Consider the following 13,469-nt stretch of genomic DNA (forward strand, 5'->3'; position numbering starts at 1 on the left):
TAAGCATTTTCATTCACCTACGAATGATAATGCAAAACAAGGATGTCTCCAGGTCAAATTACAGCATTAAATATCAAAATCCAACACACAAGATCCCACAAGACATCGTATATCGTTTCTTAATACGAAATTCTTTCTAAAATTTATGCAAATTCACACGGGTTGTTGTTGCTGCTGTCGTATACGTAAGGTTTTTTCTTCTATTCTGCTCTTTTTTTACCTCGTTATTTCATATATCAATACATTCCGTCCGTTGTTATATATATATAGCGATAGCGTACACAATACGTAACAATAGAAATGCTACTTAATTTGTGCCGACATTGGAGACAGGTGAACGGTAACCACTTATAATGTTAGCCTCTCAGTGCGGCTGAGTTGTGATTAAGATTCATTTCATTTCCTCTTCGATGCTGTGTGTTAATTCGTTTTTATTTTTATTTATTATTAAAAATGTTGATTTAATCTGTAGTGAAATCGGTTCGCGATGGAATGTGCGGCGTGGAATTATGGGAAGGCCGGGGCAAAATAATTGAATGGAGTTTGTTGTTGGCTGAATGGTAGGCATAGTCAAGAAGATGTAATTCATTATGTGTCTATTTGAGGTCAAGCATGCACGATGCGGTTGAAAAAACTTAAGAATTTTCCGAATGTTTGGAAAAAAATTCGAAAAAATGAAAATTGGAAATTCGAATCGTGTCCGCGTCGTTTGCTTTTTTTTTTAGTGTACATACTCAATTGTTAAGTGTCAAACAGCTACACTGTATGATATGAATCTTTTAAATCACTTTCTTGACGCCACTAAAAGGGTAAACATTCGATAACGATTGCTTATTTTGAGTAGGCTTTAATGAGCTACCTCTTGTAAATTACGATAGATATAGTTACCAATACGTTTGTCGTTACCAACAGATTGATGTCTAAATGTTTCCCGTTTAAATGGCTTCTTGAACTGAAGTCAGACTTTATAATTATCTCAACCCATTTCTAAGGCGAAAATTTCAGTCTTGTTTAGATTACCGTTCAACAACACGACCAGAGGATGTTATTGATTGACTTGACTCGTAACATATTAAATTGATTGAATTGCGGATGTGATTTTAACTTATTTCTAATCTATTTCTGTTGTCGCTTTTGACGACTGACGGGGAAAGGTTCATTTTGATGTACTCCGATTGTGGAAAGCAATCACACCAAACGATTGGTAAGTCAAATCAAACATTAAAATTAATATTTTTCAGTACCTGGAGATAGTGTATCCAAATTCCAGGAATTTTGCATTAAAGCATCAGACTCCTCTGCTCCGTCGCTGTTTTTGACGTATCCGATAATCATTAACAGAAAACACAAACAAATTGACATCTCCATATTAATCCAGTATACAAGTTAATTGATCAGAGTGCACGACTTTTACACACAACACACTTCCAATTAACGGAATTTTAGTTTTTTTTAAAATTATTTTTCAATTAAGACTATCTCTGCTTCGGCTGGTACAACATCCACAAAACTGTAATTAATATTTCGAACAACGGACATCCAAAATTCACTTTTTTTAGATTGTAGAATCAAAAACTGAAAACTAAATAGCTTCGCAACACACCATGTAATTAAAAAAGAAACCGAGCTAACACGCGTACGCACGTCTATCCACTTCGGTAGCTCGAACTAAACTGTTGATCGTTGAACATGTGTGAGGATAAAATCGACGAGCATTGTACGAATGCTGTGAGAAAAGTGAATTGAATGAAAATTGAGCATGTGGTCGTGAGTTATGAGAGCGGGCGACAGTGTTTATTAGGGTGGATGATATGGACAGTAGTTTGACTAAGGAATTAATTTTTTAAAATTTTTGTTGTTATTTACATTAACCAAATTTTTACTGTTTTAACAATGAATGGTCGCAAGACTGTAACGTTTAGACGTAATGCTTAGCTTATGTGAGTTCACACACACTTTGAACTTTCATTAATTCAGTTTTTACTCCACGATCTGATCTCATATTTACAGCAAAATTTACAGCATCCTTCTAGTGTGCCGTTAAGCACAGCCGGGAATCCGATTCCAGGAGAATGCGATGAAAAGAAAACTGAATAATAAGTAAAATGTTTATTTATTTATGTTCTTTTAACTTTGTTGTATTGAAATCTTATTTCATTCTTGTTGAGACGTGCATTCACTTGCTTAGTGCCGGCGCTATCACTAACACCAATGCACGGTATAACGTTTTGATGCGGTGTGTTTATTCTCCTTTTCAATCTTTTCGAATTTATGCATTGCATTCTTGAACTCGTTGATTCTCATCAAAGATCGCGAATTTATGGACTCAATTTCTTTTGAATTTATTTTTTGCGATTTTGGTTTCGTTTTATTGATGTTTCGATGTCCCCCGACTCAGAGTGACTAATCGTCTAGGGGACATTCAAAAAGGACGTCCGCTGTTTTTCCGATATTTTTGACACCCCCCTACCCCCTGTCCGAATGTGTCCATTTTTCGAACCCCCCCCCCCCCAAAATTCCAAATAAACGGTAAAATTGGTACATGGTACGAAAAAAGTTTTCAGTGCAGTCGACAAGAAACAACTGATAAAGGTCAAGTTGCTGGTAAAAGTTTCAATTATTTATTGAACTACATAAGGAAAAAGATGTTTTGATAAAAAAAAACGTTTTGTCAATTAGGGGTGTACGATGGATAAAGTATCGAGACTGGCGTAAATTTTAAAAATTCATTTACAACTTGCGAAAAATCATAGAAGCTAAATTTTTTAGTTTTCGGTCTCCCATCTACTTCGACTTCTACCAAAAGCCTTCTTTGAGATCCTTATTAGCTGCTACTAAAGACTAATATTCTACTAATTGGAGTCCAGTGCAACAGAAAAAAATAAAATCCAGGCGAAGTTTATCGAGAAAGTATTTTTGGTGAGTTCGTCAAAGTTTGCCGACTATGAAAAATTGAGTGGATCTTAAACTTGAAAAATCGGAAATTCTATCAAGAAAATAATTCGATCTTTGCTCTAGTGGGCTTAAATTCTTGGGAATGTTGTAGAACAGAAAAGTTTTTGAAAATCATGTGAGAAATGTTTGTGTCGTGAGTGTTTGTTTGGTCTAAAATTAAGGCAAAATGGTTCAATTGAAAAAATCGAGTTTTTGACATCTAGGGGTGCCAGTCTCGATCCTTTATCCATCGCACACCCCTAATAGAACATATTAATTTTCTGAAACATTTTTATTATTTTACGAAGTGTATGAGAAATAGAAAGATCTTGAGGCTGCAAAAATTCCTCCGGAAATTACTTATAAAAACTCGATTGCGGGCGAAAATAGTATTTTTCTTAGAGAGATTCTTCTGAAAAACAGAAGACCGAAATCGGACGCATTTTCCAGTGGAATTTTTTATATGCGTCCAGAAAGGTATTCGACTCTAGAAGCCAAAACCACTTTCAAAAAAAAATCTTCGAAACTTGTGTGGCTAGTGTGAGGTGATCAAAAACCGAAAACTTGCACTTTTCTTACAAAATTTCTTCAGTTACACGAGCCGTACATGGTCGTGTGGGGTGTCATTAGAAAGGTAATTGCATGTTCTTTCAGGGACAGTAGAGCTTACGGAAGTTTGGTAGCATCTACGATTCAATATAAGCACTTAGACATTTCAACTTCTCATAATTTGTCGTAGATGCTTCAAACCCCAATAAGACCCTACTTTCCCTGAAAGTATATACAATTACCCTTCTAATGACACCCCACACGACCATGCACGTTTCGTGTACCTCGACAAATTTCTGTAAGAAAAGTGTAAGTTTTCAGTTTTTTTTTCGGTTGAAAACTTCAAATGTATATATCTCAGCGTGGATGAATTTAAACCGAATAAGGACCGATTTGCCTTGGAAGTACATGCAATTTCCTTTTTAATGACACCCCACACGACCATGTACGGCTCGTGTAACGGAAGAAATTTTTGTAAGAAAAGTGCAAGTTTTCGGTTTTTGACACTAGCCACACAAGCTTCGATTTTTTTTTTGAAAGTGGTTTTGGTTTCTGGAGTCGAATACCTTACTTAGCACGTTTAAAAAATTCCAATAGAAATTGTGTCCGATTTTGGTCTTCTGTTTTTCAGAAGTAACCCTCTTAAAATAACAGGAAATAACTATTTTTTAGCACCTGTAATAAATTACTCGCTTCGCTCGAAAGGAAAATTAGGACGTGTTCTGAAAAAATCCATTTCCTGTCGAGGTACGAACAACGTTTTGTGCATCGGACAACTGAAATAGACAAAACACATCAATTAACTTGAAAACATACACACTTCACATTCACCATATGAAATTTGATCAATCGTATAGTCATGGAAACATTCATGTGATTACTTTCACGCACTATAAATCGTAAAGAAAAGAAGTCTTTTCCCACACGATATATAGTTCGGGAAAAACTGCCACTTCTCAACGAAAAATCATGGCAAAATATGTCGTATTTCAGTTGGCCGGTGCACAAAATGTATATGAAATTCCATTGTTGGCTTTGTTTACCGGCCGACAAAGTTACTTTGATCGAACTTTTCGATCGTAGGTGCAGTGACGAAAAATGTCGAATTATGATGCCAAACAATACTCTTAGCAACCAAACTCTCAGTTCTCTGTGTCAAATTTACACATTATTTCTTTGTATTCTTACAAACACTATTCTATATTTTGACTGACTACGCTGTAATGTACTCGTAAATTCCAAAGGTTACTTGATTCTTTCACCACCTTAATAAAAGTAGTTTGGTTGCTTGGTTGCTAGAGAGGGTATTGTCCGTATTGTCCCAAATCACAAAAATAGTTTAGCCAACAGAAGTAACAGATTTTCGTTTCCAGAACAGCAAATTTATTTCTGTACTTTCACACACTATATGTACGATGTACCACCGTTGTCCAGTTGTCTCATAGACAAGTTTTTCTTTTAGATTTATCAGTCAAAAAGGTGGTAGAGAAGGTAGACTTTGACTGTGGATTACAGGTGCAGGTGACTTTTTGTAACTCCCTTCGATCGTACACAGTAAGTTAACTCCATTCGATCAGTACACAGTACACAGTAAGTTAGTAAGACTAGTTTAAATAATGCTTCTTAATACATGTGTTCCTAACAATTAAAAATGAAAGACACAAAAGAGACAGAGGAGAAACAGTCATTCCACCATTACTTAGATGGGCTTTCGAATTCCATTTTTTGCTTGATCTGAATCGATCAAATAAATTTAAACTTCCATTTAATCAATTTTTTTTTTCAGTTTTAACTATACTGCTGCATACCGCTGACTATTTATTATTTGTTTTAAGAATGAACTTGTTAACATTTAATATACCTCCGAGAGCCGAAAAAAAACCGTCTAACATTCAAGAGCCCAAGAAGTTCTTTTCAAAAAAAAAATTTTATATTTGTTTTTTAAAAAAAAGTATGCAGTCACGTTATTCTACCTGATGCCGCAAAAGTATGTTAAATAGGGGCAAAATTCCAATGTAAAAGCGAAGAGAACGAAAATATCCGAAAAATAAACGCAAACGTATGATGAATTTTTGATCTTGTTTTTGTTTGGATCGTACACTGAAGCATTACAGTCGGTAATTTTTTTTTATATATCTCTGTGTGGTAAGACCAACATTATGCATCAGCTCGAAGAGGGAGTTTGGGTTTATCTTTGCATCGACTCGACACATAAAAAGTGATATGCCCAAATGTATATTTTAACACAAAAAAAAAATTCAGAAATTAGTTAAGAATCTTATAATGCCTACAAAGGACAATAAAATAACGTTTTTCATTAAATTTCTTACACTTTTGACAACCAACTATCTTTGTTAGTAGGCCACTAACAAGAGATATTTATCAGTCAAAGGCTGTCTCATGTGTCTCATGCACATTATCGAAAACAAACTTATATCATTTACCCACACTACACAACAAAAATTTGATCAAAGTAATCTCTTTCAATTGAGACTATAAAACTGTTAATATGTTTGCCGTTGGACCATCGGAAACGGCTTAGCGATAAGTTGCGGCTTGTTCGCTTTTCCTAAAAGTTTCAAACCAAACAAAGTGTTGCCTGCTAGCGATGGACGAAAAGACTAAAATAACAAAGTACATGCGGTTATTACCCAGTGACGAAAGGACAGTTGGCGAAGTTTGGTGGGCAGAAAATGGTTTGCATACCCGGTGAATTAATCAAGCTTAACTTAAGATTTTAAACGACTTTAAAGATCGGTATGCATGCGTGGGCATGGACATTTTTTTGGAAGTTCTTTGGCTCTGTTCACGAATGTTCATGTCATGCAAACGGAAGCAAAACCACAACATTAAATTGTTTAAGAATAACGACGAGCCGTAGCCGTCCCTTCAAAACTCAGCAGAGAAACATTAGACCTGATCGCAAGCAGAGCAGAGTTGGTAAAAAACGGAGGGCGAGATTCGGTAGAATACCGGAACTTGTCTAAAAGTATCAACAAAGCAAGGAGATCAGATGAAAGAAAATATAATGTCCAATTGGCTCAAAACATAATTGAAGCTAACTGCAATATGAAAGTCCTACGGAGAAAAATGACAAACACCAAAATAGAAATCTTCAAATTACGAGACAAAACAGGAACGATCCAAACGGATCGAAATGCGATATTAAATATTGCAACAGAATTTTATGAGAATTTGCTTTCTTCAGCAAGACAGAGTCCAATGGAAGAAACCGAAGATAGACCAATAATAAGAAACGTGGGATCGGAGGATATGCCCGACCTAACTGTTGAGGAAGTTAAGGCCGCAGTAGCCGAGATGAAAAACAAAAAGTCTCCCGGAGAAGATGGTGTTCCAGTGGAAGCCATTAAACTAGGTGGAGACACCTTATTAAAGGCAATCACGGCTTTGTTTAATCAATGTCTCCAATGGGAAGAAGTACCAGAAGCCTGGGAAAATGCGGTAATTACAATTGCTGCATAAAAAAGGAGACATAACAAAGCTGGAAAATTACGGGCCCATAAGCCTATTGTCAACACTCTACAAGTTGTTTATGAAAATCATTACGAAGAGGAACACTAACAAGTTCGACTTCTACCAACCTGTTGAAGAAGCTGCTTTCAGATCTGGTTTCAGCACAAACGACCATTTGCAGGTGATGAGAACGCTTATTGAGAAGTGTCATGAATACAACATCGACATAGTCTTGCTATTCAGAGACTTCGAAAAAGCTTTCGATTCAGTGGAAACATGGTCGATATTGGACGCATTAGACGAACGTAGAGTAGACTCAAGGTACTCCAACACAATTCGATATGTGTACAAAAATGCTACTTCATGTATAAAACTTCATAAGAGCACGGAGAAATTCAGAATCGGCCGAGGTGTAAGGCAGGGTGACACCATTTCACCGAAATTATTCACGGCGATTCTGCAGAGTGTTTTTAGGAAGTTAAACTGGAGTAAAATGGGAATAAAAAGATAAATGGAGAGTACCTGAGCAATCTCCGCTTCGCTGATGACATTGTACCGATAGCAGCGAATCTAGGTCAGGCTCAGCTTATGCTACAACAGTTAAGTGAAGAGGCAAGCAAAGTTGGCCTCAAGATGAACTTATCGAAAACAAAAGTCATGACCAATATCGGGGACGATAGAGAAATCAAAATTGGTGACACTGTCATTGAACGAGTCGACAGCTACATATATCTAGGACATAAACTGAAGTTAGGTCTGGACAACCAAACTGCAGAAATAAGACATAGGATTGGTCTTGCATGGGCAGCGTTCGGAAAACTCAGACTAATTTTCAAAGGCAAAATGAATAATAGTCTGAAACGCAAAGTTTTCGACACTTGTGTCCTTCCAGTGCTCACTTATGGAGCGGAAACGTTAACTTTAACGAAAGCATCCGAAGATAAATTGAGAGTGACACAAAGAGCCATGGAACGGAGTATGCTTGGAATAACACTCAGAGACAGAATGACGAATCAATGGATTCGACAACAAACCAGGGTCGTTGGTGTCATGGAAAGAATAGCATCTCTGAAATGGAGCTGGGCGGGACATATTGCAAGAAGGACAGACGAACGTTGGACCAAAAAGATCATGAACTGGCGACCATATAAAAGACGATCTATAGGTAGACCACCAGAGAGATGGACAAACGGAATTAAGAATATTGCAGGTACAAACTGGCTCTGGCAGCAAATGTCTATGGATCGTACGAAATGGAAAGAAGTTGGAGAGGCCTACATCCAGCAGTGGATAGAAACAGGCTAGAAAAGAAGAAGAAGAAGAAGTAGCCGTCCCTTCCTGCGTCCCATTCATCCGAAGTCACCAAATGTCGGGCACGACAAAAAGATTTCATTTCATTTATTTCTGATAAATTTTCCTAATTACATGAATTGCGTAGCTGCAGTATGTATTCACAATTCAAAGGAGCTACAAACGTCTATAAAGATTTACACGATCTTAAAGTTTGCATTGAAGTTGTTTCGGTGGTTGACGACGAATTCGTTTGAAGTGTCAATGGTTTCGATTCTGAGAGATTGTTTCATTGGAAAATGTTAAATAATTACATCATTAGTGAAAACTGGAATGACGAGGATAACTAAAAAAAAAATCGTTTATTTCACCTGCTAGAACATGGATTATCATTTGATATTAACAAGAAATATTCCTTTCAGAATTTTTTTTGCATGGAAATTTTTATACTTTGACTGAGCGACAAGTCAAATATATTTGTAACTTTAAATTGCTATTAAAATGTCTGCTTCATTTTATGCCGGAGACATTGCATGTAAATATAAGAACGTTCATAAACCGTACACATCGCGACTGTTGCGAATGGCTTTTATGCAAACGTATCCTCAAGCGCAGCTGCATTTTTGTTTTTTTTTGTTGTTTTTTTGTCTTGCTGAAACCAAGTTCAGACTAAACGAACATCTACATAAAAGTACAAGTTGAAGTTAATTAACGATAATTACTCGTGTAGATGTAACAACAACAAAAAATTACGTTATTTCATCTTTTATATTCATTTTACCAGTAATCCTTCCGTTCGCCAGACAAAACCGAACATGTGATGGTAAACAATTCAATAGACTAAGCCAAAATGATTTTTCTTCTCAATTTTTTTACATAAAACAGCTAAAAATTGAAAATAAAGTTACCTGTGTCTCGTCTTTTGACGAAAAAACTTGAAACCGGAAAGATTTTTCACTTTATAAATTCCTGAAATATGTGATTTGCGCCATTTTCCACCCAAATTCCACATAAGGTCTTAAGTTTGCCACTTTGCAATTACAGTAGTATGAGTAGTATTGTTCATTCAGTTCATCCAGTTTTGACTGATTCACTGAATTTTGTTTTGATGAAATGTCAAATCGGGACAGTAAATTTTAAATCTCAAACAAGTTTTTGTCGAAAATTTGTAGTATTTCGCGTAAAACAAAGTGATTCAGTTTAAATTTCGCACAGAAAATAGTTCCGAGTGTGCTCATGCTAGTGTCTTAAACAGAATTTAGGACAAATTCTCCGAAATACTTTTAAAGACAAATTAATTTGGTCAAACATTGTGGGTGTTGTGAAAATCTCATTTTTAAAAGTAATTTGGTGTGAATTGTGCCATTCAGTGTTCAATTCCTTAATTTTATGTGCCTAGAAATTGCCTGCAATACGTTTCGTGCTGATTCAGTCGGTAAAATGTGAAGAAAACCTACAAAAATATGTTGCCATTCAGGTAAACAAAATTCTTGACATGTCTGTTGTGAAGTTAGTTGTAAGTGACACCACAAAACTGAAATTATTTTGACCGTTAATTTAAAAAATGATTTTTTTGGCGGAAATGCTTTTATTTGAATGTGTGCATGATTCCGGTAAAATAAAATAGTGATAAAGTCACCACTATTGATGACCTTTAAAATGGCATCATTGGATAAATATGATTGGCATAGTCTATTGTTTTATTAGTTCTAAAGCTTCAAAGAACGCAATGAGGTGCAAATAATGTTAAGCGAGTAACTAGTTCGCATTACACCAGACCATACCTAGAGATGTCTTTGTTCTTTGTAAAAGGAAAAGGAATTTTAAGAAACTAAGAAGTTTTCCGTCAACCCAAAACCAACATCTGTGTCAGTTAAAGAATGGTTGAATCCATGTTTTCAATTCATTGCACTGAAGTTTCGACGACATAAGAAACGGTGACTTTCGGAAGAAACACCCAGTTCCTGAGGAAATGACGAGCAGTCAACGTTTCTTTAGGAACTCACTTTTTCTTGAGGAAGTCGTCGATTCTTCTCGCCAATAGATTAAGATTAGGTGGAAGCACCGACATTTGGTGGGTATTGAAATTCAGTTTTTTTTAAGTTGCCAATAACATTATACAATGTCAAAAACGGGAAAATGGGAATGGCCGTAAAACAAATTCCCAGAAAATGTGTAAAAGATGGGAATGGCCGTACACCCGATGAACTTACGTTAGGTTTCTGTTTTCAACGCTATTCAATCCACAAATACAATACAATCCATATGAAATCACATTGAAACATAGCTCGATTACATATACACTTATGCACGCGAGACAGCAGTATCAGTATGAATGTGTGTAACATGTACGAAGTACGTACATGGTATATACGAAGTTTATCTCCTGTAATGTCATAATATTCACAATTTGAGTGTCACTTTTAGAATCAAAATGGGCTAGATTTAAACACGCCATTCACAGAAGATCCCGGAGAAGATGGTGTTCCAGTGGAAGCCATTAAACTGGGTGGAGACTCCTTATTAAAGGCAATCACGGCTTTGTTTAATAAATGTCTCCAATGGGAAGAAGTACCAGAAGCCTGGGAAAATGCGGTAATTACATTGCTGCATAAAAAAGGAGACATAACAAAGCTGGAAAATTACCGGCCCATAAGGCTATTGTCAACACTCTACAAGTTGTTTATGAAAATCATTACGAAGAGGAACACTAACAAGTTCGACTTCTACCAACCTGTTGAACAAGCTGCTTTCAGATCTGGTTTCAGCACAAACGACCATTTGCAGGTGATGAGAACGCTTATTGAGAAGTGTCGTGAATACAACATCGACATAGTCTTGCTATTCATAGACTTCGAAAAAGCTTTCGATTCAGTGGAAACATGGTCGATATTGGACGCATTAGACGAATGTAGAGTAGACTCAAGGTACTCCAACACAATTCGATATGTGTACAAAAATGCTACTTCATGTATAAAACTTCATAAGAGCACGGAGAAATTCAGAATTGGCCGAGGTGTAAGGCAGGGTGACACTATTTCACCGAAATTATTCACGGCGATTCTGCAGAGTATTCTTAAGAAGTTAAACTGGAGTAAAATGGGAATAAAGATAAATGGAGAGTACCTGAGCAATCTCCGCTTCGCTGATGACATTGTACCGATAGCAGCGAATATAGGTCAGGCTCAGCTTATGCTACAACAGTTAAGTGAAGAGGCAATCAAAGTTGGCCTCAAGATGAACTTATCGAAAACAAAAGTCATGACCAACATCAGGGACGATAGAGAAATCAAAATTGGTGACACTGTCATTGAACGAGTCGACAGCTATGTATATCTAGGACATAAACTGAAGTTAGGTCTCGACAACCAGACTGCAGAAATAAGACGTAGGATTGGTCTTGCATGGGCAGCGTTCGGAAAACTCAGACTAATTTTCAAAGGCAAAATGAATAATAGTCTGAAACGCAAAGTTTTCGACACTTGTGTCCTTCCAGTGCTCACTTATGGAGCGGAAACGTTAACTTTAACGAAAGCATCCGAAGATAAATTGAGAGTGACACAAAGAGCCATGGAACGGAGTATGCTTGGAATAACACTCAGAGACAGAATGACGAATCAATTTATTCGACAACAAACCAGGGTCGTTGATGTCATGGAAAGAATAGCATCTCTGAAATGGAGCTGGGCGGGACATATTGCAAGAAGGACAGACGAACGTTGGACCAAAAAGATCATGAACTGGCGACCATATAAAAGACGAGCTATAGGTAGACCACCAGAGAGATGGACAAACGGAATTAAGAATATTGCAGGTACAAACTGGCAGCAAATGGCAATGGATCGTACGAAATGGAAAGAAGTTGGAGAGGCCTACATCCAGCAGTGGATAGAAACAGGCTGAAAAAGAAGAAGAAGAAGAAGATTCACAGAACGTACGTTTATTCAAGGCTGTATACTTTGGGGAGGTCACGCAGACCGCCATTTTATTAGATTCGCGGGAACACATCACTTCTGATGATTTTACATGTAAAAAAATTCACCACATCATCAAGACGACGAGAATCATCAGAGTAGGTGAATTTTTGTATGAAATCGGCCATTTTATCATCAACTGTGGTGTGTAACCCGCGTATCTGTATCTGCGTGACCTCCCCAAAGTATACAGCCTTGCGTTTATTAACTGAAAATTTCGATAATTTCTCATTTGTGCACGGCTAACTTCGATAATTTCACATTTATTCACGGAAAACTTCGATAATTTCTCATTTATTCACTGAAAATTGACAAATTCTTGACAGTATACTAGATGTGTGTTTTATTTGTGGGGAATATGAATGAGTGACGGCGTCATGGCGTGTTTATGTTTCAGTTTGATTTTTGAAATTTGTTTTTTATGGTGATTATGACATTACAGGAGATAAAACCTTGTTCCTAACATGGTAGTAAATGGGGGTTTTGCGCACACGATGTGTTGCCGAACTCGCTTCGCTCGTATCGGCAATCTCACATCTAGTGTGCAAAACAATCCCATTTACTACCTTATTATGAAAATAGCTATTTTTATGTGGATTGAGGAACTATGGTAAGTAAAGGGAATACTAAATTTGATTACTGTAGAACATAAACTGACCTTATCATAAGAATGTAATTTTGGTGGGAAATTAGTGGGAAATAGTAAATGGCAATAGAAAAAATTCCCAGAAAATGTGCAAAAAATGGGAAAATAGGAATGGCCGTAAAACACATTCCCAGAAAATGTGTAAAAAATGGGAGCCATAGAACAAATTCCCAGAAAATGTTCAAAAAATGGGAGGAAAAATATCCCAAAAAATGTGCAAAAATGGGAATTTGTTTTACGGCCATTCCTCTTTTTCCCATTTTTTGCACATTTTCTTGGAATTTGTACTACGGCCATTCACATTTTCCCATGTTTTACACATTTTTGGCATTAGGGCAATTCCCGACCCGAGTTTAATTTTTTATACTCGAGTATAAAAGTTTAAAGTTTAAGATTTTGACATTATTGTATAAATTTGATGATTGTTGACTGAAAAATAATTACCTTTTTAGTCGACGGATTTTGATCAAACTAACTGCCAGTGTGTAGCAAATGATCTTAGGAGTCCGGTAAACTAATTAGTTTTTCAATTGGACAAATATCTTGCGAGCGATAAGAGTTTGGAAAAACGTAATTTACGTATTGATCACCTCATGATTTCA

General features: G+C 36.5%; 1 protein-coding gene and 1 long non-coding RNA gene across 2 annotated transcripts in view; one reads left to right on the forward strand and one right to left on the reverse strand.

The window, feature by feature from the left end:
- LOC119071536 overlaps positions 1–1,673 on the reverse strand; it is a 49,406-nt gene extending 47,733 nt beyond the window's left edge. The window contains exon 1 of the mRNA XM_037176422.1: positions 1,245–1,673. Coding sequence (XP_037032317.1) covers positions 1,245–1,368 — 124 coding nt within the window. The 5' untranslated portion in view covers positions 1,369–1,673. The remainder of the gene's footprint in view (positions 1–1,244) is intronic.
- Positions 1,674–1,930: 257 nt separating this feature from the next.
- Positions 1,931–12,158, forward strand: LOC119071537. Its single transcript, XR_005086679.1, has 4 exons — positions 1,931–1,940; positions 5,746–5,751; positions 10,466–10,602; positions 12,146–12,158. It is a non-coding gene; the product is annotated as an uncharacterized LOC119071537 (long non-coding RNA).
- Positions 12,159–13,469: the final 1,311 nt, after the last annotated feature.

This window comes from Bradysia coprophila (genome assembly GCF_014529535.1).
Source record: "Bradysia coprophila strain Holo2 chromosome IV unlocalized genomic scaffold, BU_Bcop_v1 contig_5, whole genome shotgun sequence".
Lineage (NCBI taxonomy): Eukaryota > Metazoa > Arthropoda > Insecta > Diptera > Sciaridae > Bradysia > Bradysia coprophila.